General features: G+C 39.2%; 1 protein-coding gene across 5 annotated transcripts in view; it reads left to right on the top strand.

Moving 5' to 3' along the window:
* The window catches only part of ssh (Protein phosphatase Slingshot), a 45,615-nt gene that overhangs the window by 4,992 nt on the left and 21,828 nt on the right, over nucleotides 1-18,795 (top strand). For 4 of the 5 annotated variants that reach the window (XM_043416119.1, XM_043416121.1, XM_043416122.1 and 1 more), the window contains exons 3-4: nucleotides 10,592-10,751; nucleotides 17,800-17,978. In XM_043416119.1, coding sequence (XP_043272054.1) covers nucleotides 10,592-10,751; nucleotides 17,800-17,978 — 339 coding nt within the window. Of the gene's footprint in view, nucleotides 1-3,403; nucleotides 4,299-10,591; nucleotides 10,752-17,799; nucleotides 17,979-18,795 lie in introns of those variants that run through there. The other variant, XM_043416120.1, reaches the window with a different exon arrangement.

Genomic DNA, 18,795 nt, shown 5'->3' with positions numbered 1-18,795 from the left:
CCATAGACTCGCGGTGCGTGTTCATTGAACCGCGATGAAAATCCCCGTTCTACCGAAACGATTATTTTTTAGCTGTTCCACGTGCGATAAAACATCCGTAGCGAGAGAAAGCCAACCGATTTGATGACCGGACTCTTGAAATCGCCACTGCGGCGACATGACTTTTTCCTCACTCGATTTATTTTTTTCTCGTTCTCTTTCTTTTATTCGCTCTTTGTACTCTTCACAGATAATCGATGTAGATACTGCATGCGCTTGCTTGTGTACTACCAACCTAGAACTCGAAACAAACGAGAACTATGATCTACACTCGTAATTTAGGCCTCGCTTGTTATTTCAGGACGCCAAAGTCTTAGCCTATTGATCTCGCTCAATAAACTTGTCGCATGTTCATTATAAAACTCTAATTATCTCTGTAACAGTACGAATTATTATTTATTTTAGATTTTTGTACATTCGTTGATTGGGCAGATTATTTTTGAACAATATTAGCTGAGTGCAGATCAGTGTTAAAACTTGGGAGAAATTGGAATAATTTTTATATCGAATTTCCGTTCAATCGCAGGTTGATAAACGACAATGACAACAAAAAATTTGTATATATTTTTTTTTAAATAAATGAATTCCATTGCGAATGAGAAAATGAATATTCTTTGCAAATGCAAATGAAAATTTGCAAATGCGCATCGTATAAGCAAGGAAAAATTAAATTTGCGACCGTACGATTGTAATCTTCGGCCTGGCAAATTCTCACAGGAAGTTGTCCAAAAAGATTCAGTTTTAGTTCGTCTATATTTCGTTAGCTTTTACTTTTTTCGCTACGTAAAAAAACCCCAAAGGATCAACGACAAAAACGTTGCGAGGGCGATAAGTAGGTGAGCGAGTAACCACAGTGGAACGAATTGCTCAACTTTACTTTTGTTGCCGCGTCCGAGCACGGAAAATCTTCGTCACAGTGGCCGACTTGGATTCCGTCCACAGAGCCTCGAACTTACGAGGGGAAATCACTGTGACGAATTATTAAAAACCAAACTCAAACAAAACATCAATCGTAATGATTAACTGCGAATACGTATTTCGATAATTCTTCGGAAAATAGAATTTCTACTTTTGCAAAAAAATTGCTCGACTATTTTTCTACTGGCTGAACGAACCTCGGTCATGCTCTCGAATAAATTCAAGGATCGATCTTCAATGAAAAAATTAAAATTCAATCTCATCGAAGGAAAATCAGCAAGACGCAACGGAAATATTCTTTTTGTAAATAAACTTCTTTCGTACTGGTTCGTGTAAGAAGAAAAAGGAAATAATTGAAAAAGAAGTGAAATAAAAAAAAGGATATAACGGCGCAGCGTGTAATTATAAAGCCTAGAGTCGTACTTTCGCTTTTATGCTCGCTTGAAATGTCGTTTGTGTTTACGTACCGTTGATTTTTTCACGGGGACAGTTGCGAGTACTCGAGACTTGGATAATTTTCTTATTTCCAAAAGAATTTTCATCAGTCATAGCTTAATATGAAATTGAATAATAAAAGAATTGTTCAATTAAAGATGTGTCTGCCAAAACAAAAATATGTGTACAAGCCCATCTAAAAACGCTCCGAAATCTCCCAACACCATCAAAGATGAAAATGGAAAGCGAGTTTTTGCCGAGTCCATTTTTCCTCTACGATTACACGATTATTTTCCATACACGCCACAGAAAATCAACGGACATTCAATTTCATGAGGCCCAGTACGAAATAATCAGTTCTTTTTCGATTTCGATAAAGTAGTCATATGAAATTATTTTTGAGTAACACAATCGATCACTTCTCGTTCGTTCCTTGGCCGAAAGATGGCTCTTTTCGCGTAGCGCGCGCGCGTGTGTAGTACAAGATATGCTATAAGCTCTCGCTATTCTCGTACTCGAAATGTACAGGATCCCTTTTGCAACGAGGAAAATAGTGTAGCCTTTCACAACCCTTGTGTGTGTTGCGCGCTGAGTTTTGGTGAGTGCTTGTAACGTTCGTTACGGAACATTTAGCAGGAGGCTCAAAGACGCTACAGAAGAGCGAATCTCGTCGAGAGAGCCGAAAGGTCAGAACGCTGAAATAGCCCTCATTTATATTAGAGGGCTTTTATATGGTCTCCGACGGGATTCACGACGGATTTGGAACACAGTTTTTGGAGAGTCTATAGAAATTGTGCCAACTTTCTTTGACTCCGATGACCCTTGTTGTTAGAGGTCACGAGGATTTGGGTGGAACGTTCATTTCGATGAGAAAAACAGACGAGGAAGAGGCTTAGTCAATTTGACCCTCATTTCGAGCTATTTTCATGACCGCATTCAATGTCTGTAATTATCAGTGTTGTGTCGTAGTAGGAACGGATTTTTTGTTGAAACTTTAATTGTTGTCTGATGTTACATACGCGAACGAAAAACGCCCCAGGGAGAAAGTGTTTTAAGATAAAACAACAAAAGATGTCTAGGTCATGCTCGAGGCAACGCGCTCGTATTTCCGGTAATAGATATTTTTTTAAGTTCATTTCGACAACTCCGAATGAAGAGACGCGCTAGTGGCTAAAAAAGTGTATTTTGGGCACCGCGAAGTCGTTCGACATTTTTATTTTCTCTCTCGTTCGTAATCAATCGGAACACCGGAGCTTCCAGTCTTTTGGTAATATCGGTCGAAAATTTGGTGATGTCTGACACGGTCGTTTGTGAATGTGACAGCTGAGTCCGGAGCCCGAATCTTTCTCAATGAATGCTCTGACTTTCCGTTGATTACGTAATAGCAGTATGGCTTTTGGGCAGTAAATAATATAACGATGGAACGAAAATTCACTTTTACTCTTATCAACGGCGAGTTGCCTCACGACCACCTTTCGTTACATTCAGTGACGGTTCGTGTGTCAAGTGTATTACACTTTGAACGTACTTCTTGACCGACCAAATTGTTGAAGAGATTTACGTATGCTCGAAACTTCGTAAACTCTTGTGCTATTAATAATATTTACAAGTTCCTTTGAACGGGGTTACTACGCGAAATAGTTTTTGCAAAATCCAATCTTTGAATTCGCGAGGATCAAGTAAGTTTTGTACTCTCTTTTTTTTTAGTATTTCGCTTTATTTTTGTATAATAATTCAAAAAGGCTCTGTGCATTTGAATTTAAAGAGAAACGTTTGTAAGCACAGAGTTTCTTCCCTCTTCCATGAAAACGGATACACCGAGTCTGACCAAGGAAAAGCCGGTGGAGCCTGTTTCTCCACACATACGCACACAACTAACTGCTTCGACCATGCTACCTCGCCGTCTTTTCCCCTTCCATTGGCCGTCCGTGTTTCGCCTTCACGCCGCGCGGCGCGATGGCGCGGCGATAAAACGATGAAACCCCGAGCACTTCAGTCGCGACTGACCTGCCGCAGGAAACGGACGTGGCCGCGCGCTCGGTTTCTCCCCCTCGCTGCCCCCACCATGCGGGCTCGTCGAAATTTCAATTTTCTCCCCATACTCATAGCGAATATTTGTAAATAATAGAATGGAGAATTCTGAAACAACCCGCTGAGTGGACCTCGACGTCAATTCGTATTTTCTCATTTCGATTCTATTGGAACGTAAGAGAATCCCTCGGCGAAGGACATGGAGAAATTTCATTTAGCTTTTAACGAAGACAAAAGAGTCGGCGTTAAAGCCCTCAGACGCCTCGATTCGAGTCGCGAATCTCGCAAACCTGTCGAACGATTGATTATTTGATTGTTTTCTTTCTTTCTCATGAGAAACAGATAATATTAATATAGTCAAGAAGGAAATTGGAGAAAAGTGTTAGTTCGGTGATCAACGCGCATTCCCCGCGTGTACGGTGAACACATCGCGCGCGTTCACCTCGTCGTGGAGCAGCAGGAGGAAAAAAAATATTCGAGACGGAACGTGAGGAATAACTGCAACGTTCTAACTATTCGTCATTATATCTTACGGGCTCGCGAGTCACCAAGATTCATCATTCTTTTTTCTTATTTATCCAAGAATATGTGAAAGAAGAGTGTTTTCGATCGTTGCCTGAAGAAGATATCATTATTATTATTATTATTGTGCGTGCGGGCGTTCGAGTGTATGCGCGCGTGTGATTACGGGTGTGCTCCGAGCACGTGGCAAGCCTCAAAGTATTCGCGTGTTCAGTGCTCCTGACGGCTTTTATTCGCTTCTTTCTTTCTCCTTGGATTTTCACAATTCCGATGGTATTTCAGAACATCGAAATGAGGAATACTGGCTTCCTCTTTCTCGAGGATGCCAGACATGGATACATTCAGTATATTAGGTATGGACAACTGTTTTTCATTTATTCATGTATCTTTATCCGAAAAGTTTATTCCTCGGAATAAATCTGTGAGTGAATATTCGAGGGTTTGCACACTCCTAAAATACATTTACCAACGCCAACTTCCGTCTATTTTTATTCCACATTTTTTTTACTTTTCTTTTCAAGGTGACAATAAACATCTAGGTATTCTCAAGACCCGACGTACCTAAAATACATTTTTCACAAAATGCTAATTCCCATATTATAAACCGTTCGTTTGACTTTTCTCATGGTTCTCGTTTTCAAAAAGGAAGTGGACGAAAAATTGTTCAAGAAATAATTCGAGGACTCCGCCTCATGGGCGAGTCGTTTTAAAAAGCTTGCCGGTTACGCACGATTTTCGAATCTCGTGCTATTGCGAAGAAAACCAGTTTCGATTATGGCTTGCCGAAACCTCGTGGAGATGTCGCAGCACGGTTCGACGATAAACACATCGAATTCCGTTGATTGCCATAACTCCCAAGGAACTTGGAAGAAAAACGATTCTCTTCGTTTTTCATCGATTTAGCTAAATTCCGTTAAAACAATCGACATATCATGATGTTGTTGTGGCTTTAATCACGAAGCCTCGGACAGTAGAATTTACGGAACGTTGAAGGATTTGAGAAATATATTATAGGAATATTGAAACCTTTTTTCGCATTCAAATTTCGACGGAAAAAATTTGGAAGTTGACACGAATATGAAAAAAAAATAGTATTCGAATGAAAGAGAAGAGGAACGGGAATCAGATTGACAACAACGTTCTCCGCCTTTGTGCGCATATGCTTATATACACATACATTTGTCACTTTTCTTTCTCCAGTTATTTTTTGTTTTCTCTTCGCTCTGCGCGCACCGTCTCGAAAAGGCTGCGAAGAACGAGCGCTCTTCTACGCCTTTTCGCTATGACATGTACAGTCACATCCAGTTGAAACGAAACTTGGAACTTTCGTGTCAAATTTATAGAAGAGTTTTTGAAAAAATTCAAAATGCTTTATCTTTCATTTTTATCACCGTTTGAGCAATCGGACGAGTTAGGGCGGTCATGAAACACATAATTCGTTGGGGAGAAAATGAGTCGATAACTTTTTTAATGACTCAGTAGTCATGACTTGAAGAATAAACTTGAAAAACATGAATTGTTTCAAAAAAAAAAACGTTAAAATTCTGAGCTTTAACTTGCGAGTTGTGAAGCTTAACATAGGAATCACATTATCACACACGGCACTGTCGTTCTTTTCATCCGACAAATTCCCAACAAATAGCGGCCACTTCGAATGCTATCCTGGCGGCGTGATTGTAAACATTTACGAAAAGCGCGATGATGCGCTTTTACAGAAACTCTGCTGTAAACTATCGAGTTTGCATCCGATCAAGAGTAGACTAAGCTCATTCGGAAAAAATTACTGTTCTGTTCGCGGTGATTCACCGGTAATCGGGTTAAAAGCAAGCGCTGCGTTTCAAGTGGACTCGACTGTATTCTCCTTACTCTTTCGCTCTCTCTCCTCCTCCTCCTCTTCGGCTCCCTCTTTTTTCTATCGCTCTGTGCCCAGTTTTGCTCGTCCGCACACAGAACTACACGAAACGGTAGATCGAGATCTTCAGAAGGTCGTACACCGAGTCTCTCTTCCTCTCACTCTTTCTCCGCGTTGTTCCCTTTTGCTTTGGGCTCTTTCTCGCGTATACGAATATGCACACACACGGATTCCCTTTGTTCACCTCTCGTTTCCCTCGAAACGTCTACCTTGTATCGTTCCGCGTTCACCTTGAGACTCGTTCGTGCAAACAAAAAAAAACGAATAAAAGAGAGAAGAGAAAAAACGAAAGAGCAGAAAAAACGTTAACGCGATCCTGGCTCGATCGAGTTTCCAGTGCTTTCTCTCCTTACTAAAATGGTCCTTGTTCATTCCCTCCTCATCTTCTGGTCTCGCGTCCTTCTCCTTCTCCTTCTTCTTTTCCAACGACTCGTCGTTCTTTCTGTGTTGACCATATAATTTTTAGACCTTTTATTTTGTGTCTCGACTCTATTTTGAAAGATCAATGTCCGGATGAGACGATCAACCGATTTACTGTAAAATCATCATTTTTACGATGCTGAAGTATGCATGTTGGAATCCAACGAAATGGAGGAAAAAAACATTTGTAATTTACCAATTTTTTATTTCACGAAGTATCGGCGCGGATTGAAAAACACTACGAATTGTGCAAATTCGGCAGGGAACGAAATTGAAGAATTACTGGAATTATTGGAGGGTTTTTTTACACCATTTCGTTGCAAACTTCAGCGTCATTGATTTTTTTTTCATTCATTCACTCTTCTTCGAAGTTTATTGTAAACAGTTTTTCTCTGTTTGCCATCCTATTTGGCTCTTGGCTTCGGAATAAAACAACGATGAATTCAGACGTTTTCCGAAGGGCTCCTGATGCAAGGACGAAAGGTATCAAGGCCCTCGTCATCGTCAGCTGACGGCGAATTTTCCAGCTAGAAAATCGGCTGCAGCAGCTGCTGCTACGTGGCCCTTCGTTTCGTACGGAAAATAAAAATTAAAGAAAGTGGTAGCAAGAGAGAGCAAGGGGAAAAGAGAGACAGACAGACGGGGAGACACTTGGACCCCTCCAAAATCTTTTTTTTTTTCGCTCCGAAGAATGCAGCTGGTTGGATTCCACGTGCTTGTTCTTCTCGTTGTAGATGCGCCGGTGAGGATAAAAGCCGGTCTTTAAATTGCCCACGGTCGCGCACTATTCAACGGACATATGTATGAAATATCAATCGTTTCATTTTTAGTAATACGCCGGCCGAGATCAGTATTGTTCGAATGATAATTTTCTATTCAACTTTTATTTATACAACAATTCACAATGTCGAATAAAAAAAATGTAATTATTAACACGACGCTGAAGTTTGCAACGTTCGAGCCTAACGAAATGAACGAAAAAAACATTTGTAATTCACCATTTTTTTATTTCGCGAAACATCGATGTAGGTTGAAAAACTACACTGAAAATTTCAAATTCGGCAGGAACAAAATTGGAGAATTACTGAAATTATTGGAGAGTTTTTTTACATCACTTCGTTGAACTCCAACGTTGCAAACTTCAGCGTCATTTATTAACACGATTTTGGCGATTATGGCGGATAATGAGTTGTTACGTTATAAAATAAAATAGAATATTTTTACTGCTCACCAGTCGTTGTGCCGGAGGCCTTCAAAATTGAAAAAAAATCGCTTTCATATCTGGCAGTTTTTGCGATTCGTATACGCGATCTTGCAGACTGTTTTTTTATGTCGAATCTCATAGACAGTATCAATTGGAACGACGTGTGCCCTTTCGATTTTCTATACAATTATTCGCCCTTATTTAAAAGACGATGATTTGCCTCCAAAGGTCCTTGGCTCGTCTAGTACATATTTACGAGTTTAACCAGATTTTATGACTAATAGAAGTCCGGTTGTACAACATTCCTCCTCTCTCTTTTTTTCTCAAAAGGGAGTACGACGATTAGTCAGTGCTTTACTTTCTACCTTCCATTTGCTCTCGAAGAAAACATACTTTTATTTAGTCATGTCTGCTCATTCGTTTCTTTTCCTCTCTTCTCCTCCTCTCCTTCTTTTCTTATTCTCCCACTTAACAATATATACTTATACCTACCGGCAACGATGTACACACAATATCCCTGCTGCAGCAGAACTGTAAAATGCTCGAGGGCAAAGACCCTTGGAAAAATAGACAAAAAAATACAGCGGTTGGCCACTTGGACAAAAAAGAACTTAAAGTCCAGTTACTGGTATGGCTTTATCATTTTCGTCTGTTGTTTTTTTCTCTTCAAAGCATTCACCACTTTTGATCGATCGACCTGTGGTCAATAACGGTATTACTCTGCGGATGCGAGGGTAATAGTACAGTCATTGGCCGCTACACTATTATTTATTTCGTTACGACGCTAAAGCTTGCAACGTTCGAGTCCAACGAAATGAAGGGGGATAAAAATTGTAATTCAATTTTTTATTTCACGACTCGTTGGTGAAGGTTGAGAAAAACAACGAAAATATGCAAATTCGGCAGGGAAAGAAATTGAAGAATTGCTGGAATTATTTGAGGGTTTTTTTTAGATCTTTCGTTGGACTACAACGTTGCAAATTAGATCGATCACGCGGACCATCACCTACCTTTTTTGAGCCTTCCGAATAATCATTTATTAATTCAAGTAGACTTTCCGATATAGTACGTAGCGGATGTCTCGATTTTGAGATCGGCCCATCACTGTATTTTCTCGTCGATGATTCGTTGCCTAGTGACGTTCCGTGACACACAACATTCGCGTACGCAACTCCCTCCTCTTTCTTTCCACATGTCTCATTCTCCACCCCAACAACAATTTGAGCCGAAAACAGAGTAAAATGAAAAATAGGAATGTTCAGTGTGATGGAATTTGATCGTTTCCAACGATGTATCCATGAACTTCGAGCTGCATGATTCTTCCCCTCTACTTTAAATCCCTCCGGATTACGATCTATTAGGGGTAGTGGAATTGCACAAGGGTTGCGAGTGCTAGAACGCGATGACATATACCAACCGACTGAACCGACCCGCTATGACGAGAAAAAGGGTAGAAACGAACAAAAAAAATCGATAAGTCTTGTCTGCAAAGACCACACTCGCTCGAAGGCCCTCGCATCCTTTTCGAAATTAAAAGTTGTAATAAGTACACGCAATCTCACGCTATATCCAGATTCATAGTTTCGATTAATTAGAATAGACGACGCTGAAGTTTACAACGTTCGAGTCTAACGAAATGAAGGGAAAAAATAACACGTTTAATTCACCAATTTTTTATTTCACGGAGCATCGGTGTAGGTTGAAAAACTACGAATTGCGAATTCGGCAGAAAACGAAATTGGAGATTTACTGGAATTATTCGAGATTTTTTTTTTCGATCATTTCGTTGGACTCCAACGTTGCAAACTTCAGCGTCATTGGTTTGATAGTCGCGAATATTAATTTATATTCAACGAAAAAAAGAATAATAATTTTTTGGACATACAACTGGTTTGTTTAGATAATTACGTTGATTTATTTCGAGATATTCACACGTGATTTACATAGTTTAATCGACCAAACAATTTCTTGGTTTTACCAAATTTTCCTTCAATCAAATCCTTTGAGTTCGATGCACTTTTTTTTCCTCCGTGCGTTAACAATAATCATAATGTTAATGGCATATTGATATGTGGTTTAGTATGTGTTATTTGTATGCGGAGTAACGTACAACGGGCTTTGATATTTCAACTCGAATCTCCGGGGATCATCGTAGTCATGACACGATCTTCAAATCGTGCCAGATGCAATGACTCACCACGATTACCGCGTGTACGCAGTCTTGACGCGAGTGTAAATATCACTGCACACAGTTATCTCTGCTCGTACCCACGTGTTCTCACTCCCTCTTCATTATAATACTATCAATATTAATCTCTAAGGTTTTACTACGAAGCACGCTCTTACCGAATATGTTGAATCCTCTTATTGTTTTTATATTATATGTGGTACAACTAAGCTGTTTATCTTATCGAAAGAATAATTAATTTTTTACTTTTATTTGCTCAATCCAATGATGCTTTTTTCGAAGCATTCGATCATTTTTTTTATAAAAAATTTCGTATTCATGGAAGATAAAATCTTCGTTTTCGTTTTTCTTCTTACTGTCACAAATATGGGATTCGTCTTTTGAGGGTTTTCTAACTATGTACCGGTGCGAGGGATTTTTAAGAGTCTCTTATCGTCACCTCGAATTTTCCAAGTTGAAATTCTTCGACACAGTTTGACCGATTACAAAAAGCTCCGCAGTCTGCGCAGGATATGGAGGCAAAAGTGTGCAGGATTGTTACAATCTCCTAATCGGTCAAAACGCCTCGAAGAATTTCGACTCCAATAATTCGACGTGCAACTCCCTAAATTTGTCGAAATCTCGCTGCCACACTCGCGCTGTATCAAGATACCGATTATCCCCGTAACTCTGAAACCGCGAACAATTGGACGAATTCGAATTAAGACTACAGTTTTTTTTTTAGGAAAATGATCGTGAGATCTTTTTCATGCTTTATCGTGTTAAAGTATTCATTGAAATGGTTTGAATTATTTTATAAAAAGTAATAGTGAAATTTCCTCAATCCGAGAAAACTGGCTCTCGTTTGATAATTACTTGTTTCTTCATTATTTAAATAAGTTTCAATTGGATTGATAGAATGTGTCGATGATTTTTATTACAGCTTGAGCGAATGTTACTTTGCTGGAAAAGGAGCGGCTCTCGTGCTGCCACCAAACGAAAGAGCACGACCGTCCCGTCGTGTCTCGGCAGCGGGATGCGACATACAACAGCACCTCCAATCCATGTTCTATTTGCTCAGACCCGAGGAGACCCTTAAAATGGTGAGTTTCGCCTATTTTCAAAGAATTTTTTTCTCCTCTTTTCTTATCCGTGAAGGCAAGTTACTTTGATTTTTTTTTCTTCATTTTCGTGAATTCGGATAAACTTCCGAAAAGCGGAAACCGAATTTTGAGCTGAAATTTTGCATACTGCTTCTTTATAACAATATAAGACTTCCCCTAAAAGGATTTTTGGCGACTAGCAATATTTATTGAGAAATTGAATTTTTAAGTTGCTATTTTAGCCCGAGCAAGTATATCTATATCGCTTATCTCGCTCGGCCGGTATCCTTACTTCGCTGTAGTGCCCAGGCTACATGAATGGCAAACGTTGCGCTCCTTGGCTGGGCTACTCCGGGGATTTTTTCCTTAAAATTCCGTCTCCCCGGCGCTTTTTTTTTTTAATTTTTTTAATTTGAACAAAGAAAAAAGAAAATTCTTGAAAAGTAAATGGGTGGGTCTCCCCGGCGCTTCGCGCCGGGGAGACGGTATTTTAAGGAAAAAATCCCCGGAGTAGCCCAGCCAAGGAGCGCAACGTTTGCCATCCATGTAGCCTAGGCACTATAGCGGAGTGAGGATACCGGCCGAGCGAGATAAGCGATATAGATATACTTGCTCGGGCTAAAATAGCAACTTAAAAATTCAATTTCTCAATAAATATTGCTAGTCGCCAAAAATCCTTTTAGGGGAAGTCTTATATTGTTATAAAGAAGCAGTATGCAAAATTTCAGCTCAAAATTCGGTTTCCGCTTTTCGGAAGTACAGCCAAAGTTTATATTCATAAACCAATTTTCAATATTTCACTGTGATATTATCAGTTGAAAATAAATTTGATTGATGTTTCATCATTTGAGGGTGAACTTTAGTAATACGATATTTATGCTTTATCCCGAAAATTCTCTGTACCTCAAATCTTGTTTGACGGCAAAAGCTCTTATATTCCGCTATCCAATTGTGTAATTACAGTATATCGAATTGATGAAAATTCGATATCAAAAACGAATCCAGCTGCGTTGATCAACTTTGTTGTTAAAAGGAAAGTGGTCGGAATACTGATCGTCAAATATGACGCTGAAGTTTGCAACGTTGGAGTCCAACGAAATGATAAAAAAAACTCTCCAATAATTCTAGCAATTCTCCAATTTCATTCCCCGTCGAATTTGCAATTTGTATTTTTTCAACCTGCACCGATACTTCGGGAAATAAACAAATTGGTGAATTACAAATGTTTTTTTTCCTTCATTTCGTTGGACTCCAACGTTGCAAACTTCAGTGTCGTCGTCAAATAATAACCCGCGTGCACGATATTTGAATTGCGTATTGATCATCGTTGGTCGGTGATGAAATAATAATTGAATTTTAGCATGAATATACATATTGTTGTTTAATCAATTTGTGAAGAGTTCAAATTGAAATCGCTATTACCTTTACTGCGTATGAATTATACAAAAGACGCGTTGTATCCTTTTTATCGAATATTAAAAGTCATTTTGGGCTGTGTGCATTTAAATGAGGAGGCAAAATCGAGAATAACGTTTTTATTTCATCGACACTTTCACACGAGAATAATGTACCTACTCGTGCACCTACATAATAATGTACGTCCCGGCTGAAAAATTGAAAGAAATACGCGAGGAAAGGCGAAGAGTCTCTCTTGGAGAATACAACAGCTCGACGAAGTCGTGTTTCTCGTCATGGGATATTTTCCTATCACTCCTCTTCTCATACTCCTAACGCTCCTCTTTCTCTCTCTCACTCCCTAGCTCTTCGACAACAATCACCAATTGGTAGCGAGAGTAATATCGTAACGTCGTAAGATACTGTTGCTCGGAGAGAAAGGAATAAAATCATCTTGCACTTGCTTCGCTTTTACACGTACTTGTATGTATTCATGTTATATATAAAATACTTGGCTTGTCAGGATTCCTCCCTTTTTTTAGATTGTAGGTTACCTTGAAAAAAATGGCATTTTTTCATCGATTGTATATCCATCAAAAAAGTTGAATTACGATACGTAAATTAAAAATGGATCGAATCTTTAGCAAAAGTTCTATAATTTCAAGTTGCTATAGCTAAGCGAGGGATGAAATTGATATTGGGGTATGTAACGAAGTCTTTGTTCGGTCACTGAAATAGCAGATAAAAAATCTGCACATGGTCTTAACAGTATGAATGCGAAGCATGGTACAATCTGAGAGAAAAAAAATCGGCCTCCTCTTTTACGACTAATATATTTTCACCGCATTATTTCGCCAATGCCTCAAAATTACTTCTCGCATTAAATGAACAGGCCACCATATTTTCATAAAAATTAACCGTCAAAATTTTAATATAATTGAACAAATTTTGGTACAAATATATGAGGTAATTTATGGATTTATGCATACGAGATGGCAAAAAAAAAACATCGCTCCGGTACAATATCTATCTCGTACACCGTGTTCTGCACCATCCTGTTTCTCTTGACTACATAAGTATATCAGGAAGAATCTCGCCTCTCTCGCTCTCTCTTTCTCTTCTCGCGCCTCTCCTAGCCATACACACGACAACCGATTTATTCAACGCTCGTTGTCGATGCATTTCGCGGTTTGTCGGTTGCGCGGTGTCTGCATGCACCGTAGACGTTTTCGAGTATTCGTGTGTGAGAAAGCCACGAGAGTTATATATACGTTATGCGATATGTTTTATGCTTCAGGGTCCATAATAATACATACGGGGACTCGGACGTCTGTACAAATATAAAAATAAATATATATGGGATGTTTTTACTTAAAACTTATAAAAATGGAATCGTTCTTTTAGTTACAACTCTTTTTTCGTCGTGCTTTTCGAATTAATTCTTTTCGAGGATACCGGAATATGGTGTAGTTAATTAGAAAGGACGAAAGTAGAATTAAAGTTCTAGCGCCCGACTCTAAAATAATGTCCGAAAGGAGGCTTCGGGCATGAGAAGTGAAAGAATTTCTCAAGATTACTGAGAAATGGACATTTTTTATTTCACGTCTTCGTAATATTGATTTTGCAAAAGCGGTATTGAGAGATCCGTTGCAGAATTTGAAAAAGAGGACAAAACTGTCTCGAACATCTTTCACCGAAGAATGAAACGCGCGAGAGGAGTTGTGGCCTGAAACGACCCGTACATGCTTGCATTCAAAGAATGAGAGGGACAGAAAGGAGAGGGGATCGAGGTGCACAGTATCCGTGTTACACGTATGTAACGAGGGGCAAGAACATAGTCTGGTGCAGCCGTTGAGAAATGGGTCGATAATAACCGCAGCAACAGCAAACTCGAACAACTCGAAGACTGACGTGCGGTACTATCCAACGAATATTTATTTTATGTCATATAACACTTAACTTTATTCATTTTTTATGATTTTTCATTGCAGATTTTTTTTATTCAATTTTTTAAATGACTCGTTTCAAGTTTAATTGTTGAAGGATTTCACGATGATTATTTGTCTCGTTGTATGGGAATTAATTGAACCCCGTGTCCGGTATTCGAAAGCAAATATCTCGATAATCGAATACGGTTCGTTGATCATAGATTATTCCAATATGAGTGCTTAGAAATGTATAAGATGAATGAAAAAAAGAGGGAAAATGGAAAAAAAAGTGATCGGGAAGTGTGCGAGCGAACGCCGAGACTAATCCTTCGAGAAACATGGACCATCCCAGGACTTTTGCCGCCGATAAAGCTACCGGGAGTAACGTGCGTGTGTGCTCGTGCGTGTGCGAGGGAACGAGAGGTAGAAAGAGAAAGAGAGAGAGAGAGAGCGTTAGTGCGATGGGGAAAAGAGGAAGAAAAGTGACCGGCTTCGATAGTGAACACGTTGGGATCAGTGAGGAGGAACGACCGTCTGGAGATGTTATCTGCGTTCTCGAGCATCGGCAAAATGCCCAATAAAACGGCAACCACCTTAAGGTAGCTCGAGTGCCATGTCGAATGGCTAATTAATATTTACTTTTTTACCATTTTCTTCATTTTGCAAATTCTTATCCGTATGATCCCTTCGTGTCTGCGATCATTGGTTTTTTTTCTTCATAAACCAATAAATGTTTACACGAAAGAAGGCTCTTTTTAGGCAGAATGTACCGGAAAAGAAGTGACTTTCTGCGAGTGATACGTAATTGATTTATATCGGACAGAACGAAGAGAAATAAAGAGAGGAAGTTTTAATGAGAGACCGAACGAAATTTGAATTTCTTGAGTTTGCGACAGAAAGAAAGAAGGTTGTAGAGAAGTTTTGCCACGCTAATAGAAGTATGAAGCGCGCGATTCGTTGGACGTTAGGGCCGTTAATCATTCGCTCGAATGACTTCCCGCTCGCGATTAATGACAGGCCGCTGACCGTCCATAATATAAAACTTGTCGGGAACGAGTGATCCACGATGTTGAAGCAAAACACAAACGCGAACGCTTTCTCACTCTCTTCACTCGTCTTTTCCTCTTTCTTTCTCACTCGCTCTGTCAAAACCAAGCAGAGTGTAAAACTTGTACAATCAAACGTTGTACCAAGAGCGAAAAAATAGTTGTACAGAGTGAGGTAAAAAACAGGAAGGGCGATCGAGCGGGGGGAGCAGAAAATGCCACATCACACGGATGAACGAACGACGATGCACCAGACAGGAAAAAAGTCTTCTTCGTGCAAAAAATTTCAACTTTCCACGTTGTTTACTTCGAAAGAATATTATATTATTTCTTCTTGCCCATTATTTAAAGACAAAGAATTTCATTCTCTTTTATATTTAATTTCCCGCAATTTCAATTCCCTCTGGTTATTTAAAATTGACAATTTTCGTATGACTTGTGGCTGTTATAAACAAGTTTTTTTTGGGACTTATTTTAAAAAATTTGGTCATTAAGGGTCGCTCGTTCCCATTGGAAAATGCATGGCACATTCCCGGTAAGCTTGATTCATAAATAAATAGTGTTTCTGCTGGTCCGGGTCGTAGCAAGCATCGTTGAATACCGCGGCGGCGGAGACGTCGAGGTACGAGACCCATTTTCTCGGGATCAACGAGGTCAGACCCACGCACATCTAATATACATTAATCGTGCGTGCGCGTCTTGTTTCGTTATGCACCTCGAGCTTTGTAAAATGTTGTCTCCCGAGGGTAAATAATTTGTACCGGAAGTGAGGATTCGGTATATGTTTCGTCGTCAATAAATGATGATGCTTTTATTATTCATCTCGAAAAAGAGAGTATTCAATAATTCTGGTATACTTGGACGATTCGACGGGGCAATGCAATTGCAACTCCAACGCGGAGCGATACAAATAAGAACGAAATTGGATTTTCATTTATTTATTTTGTCCTCGAGAATTTGATGACGCTGAAGTTTCAGTCCAACGAAATTGTATAAAAAAATTCTTCAATAATTCCAGTAATTCTCCAATTTCTTTCCTTGCCGAATTTACAATTCGTATAGTTTTTCAACCTACGCAAATGCTTCGTGAAATAAAAAATTGGTTAATTATAAATGTTTTTTTTTTGTTTATTTCGCTGTGTTCAAACGTTGCAAATTTCAGTGTCTTGAAAAATTGGGTGTTTACGAAAATATAATTGCGAAGATTATATATTCGCTTGGAGCTTTAAATCCGTCTAAATATTTTACCACATCACATGCGAGCATTAAAAGGCTACTTTCGTTATTCAAACACTCGTTACGTTCATACATTTTAAAATACCACGTAAGAGCGCTTTTGTATGAGAATAATGACCGAAAAAAAAAACTGGGAAAAATAACATGTGCAACTGGATTACGTAGCCAATATAATAACGTAACTCTCGTTTCACATTGTTGATTTTTCTCGAGGCGTTGAAACCACTCCTGAAAGGAGATGTCTCAATTGTTTTTCATTATCTTACCTCTTGATGGAATTAAAGGAGAGAAGAAAAAAGTGAGAAAAAGAGAGAGGTGGAGAGAGAGCGAGAGATGATCCGCGAATAAGAAGAATCTTCGGGTTTCCGGCGTGCAGTAAAATCTATGACATGGGAAAAACGCTCGGAGCTCTCCTGTATAAATTGCTCTCATGCAACGAGGAATTTACGTAACTTGCTCTCTTTTTCTATTCCTCCTCTATCTCCTTTTGCGCTGAACGGCGAGTATCCTCGCTCGCGCTTCGTCTTTATAAAACACCACGTTTTTTTTCCGCTCTCTATTTTTCACGACAAGTTCGTCTTGAAACGCATGACAAATGGAGAATTTATAATCTTGATGAATCGGAAAATTGCGATGCGAAAATCGCCAATCATTTTTCTCTGTGATTTATACACGCTTGCATGGAATATTGATGAAATTGACGGCACCCAATTGAGCGTGAGAGCGGATTGTCCTTTCCCCGGGACTCTTCGCCTCTGCTCACTCGTGCATCGGCAATTGGCTATATCCCCAATTAATCAATATCCCATTGACGGCGGTTCATATGGAGGAAAATCGTTTTGAACTTTCTTCTCTATGAAACTACACTTGATCTTACTAAGTTTGAAAACTTTTGAGTTCTCTCTTTTTCGAGCCGTGGCCCAACCCGGAATAAGGAAGTGTTCTAGGCTGTTCCACGCAGTCTCTTGAGTCAAACGAATAAAGTAATTTGCTCTCGTTACATCACCCAGAAATCCACACATATATATATACACAAACAAAACGCATTTTTTCCTTCATTAGCGCCGTTCCAATATTCCCATACTATTTTCCGAGGTCCCCGCTTATCTCGTTTTCTGCGGCGCTTACGTACGCGAGCCTCGTGAAGATAACAAAACTTCATTTCCCGCGTTCACTCAGGAAATCCTGAATGCCCGACGGAAATACCGCGGTTCTCGGATCGACCGGATCGACGAGAAATTTCTTCCTCATAATATTACGTTCATTTCTCCAATCGATTTGATCCCTTTTCAGGCAATGAATTAAAATCTGTCTTCGGATCTGAAATTTCTGAAATGCCTTATCGGTAATTCATTATTAATTGCTGATTCATCGAGATATAGGATAAATTTAAATGCCGAGAAATACGATTGGTCAAAGATGGATTCTCATTATTTTTTTAAGGCGGTCAAATTGGAGTCCGTGCATCCCGGTAGAACGCGTTATCTCGTTGTGGTATCCTGCACAGGACGCCAAGACGCCGAAGAAAGTTGCCTGTTGGGCATTGACTGCCATACACGTGCCACCGTAGGTCTAGTTCTTCGAGTTCTCGCCGACACTGCCATTACATTGGACGGCGACGGGTGAGTTTTATTCTTTTTCTCTATTCTCATTCATTCAATTCCTAATTCAATGAATTGGTGTTCCAATTCATTTAAATAACCCCAATGTCACTCGTCGCTCTCGCAGATAAAAACTTAAAAAATCATAGTTTTTGTTATTTATAAATATTTATCCAAACGAGTCAACGGTGAGAGTGCGCGTGAAATTGTTATGGTTTTGCAGCGACTGAGTGGTAATTACATGTCGAAGCTGCAAGCTCCACACATCATGTTTTTATATCCTACTGACTTATTACGAGATCGTGTCAGACTCTGACAACCACAAGTTATTGAAATCTTTTTTTGCCAATCAATTCTCAGTTTACGAGCACGTTTAACGGTCTCGGATGAATTTTTGTAGCGAAATAAAGCAACTCGATTCCTGAATTTTAGCCAGTGATTGCTAACCGTTGGGTGCTTTAATAAGGCATCGTTCTTCCTTATTTAAATTTATCGAAACATATGGCTCTTGAATCACACGAAGAGCACACTTATTTGGGATTAAAATTTTATCGACGAACACAAACTCTGTTTAATTATTTTACGAGTTCCCATATGCATACGTGCATTTATACTCCTAAACACATCATACCTCCGTTTGATTGCAATATTTTTTCGAAGATGCAGAAAATATCTCAACATTTTAATGTATACAGAATGCTGAAATAAAACTTGGAAAATAATACTAAGACCCCTTGAAATTTAGTTAAAAAGGAAACTAGGGGAATAATTTAACAAGGAGCCAAAGATAGAGCTATGTATGTATTTACGTTAGATGATCAAAGCTAAGCGGTAAAAT

Source organism: Venturia canescens, chromosome 4 (assembly GCF_019457755.1).
Source record: "Venturia canescens isolate UGA chromosome 4, ASM1945775v1, whole genome shotgun sequence".
In the NCBI taxonomy this organism is placed as follows: domain Eukaryota; kingdom Metazoa; phylum Arthropoda; class Insecta; order Hymenoptera; family Ichneumonidae; genus Venturia; species Venturia canescens.
This window is presented reverse-complemented; position numbering and strand designations above follow the sequence as displayed.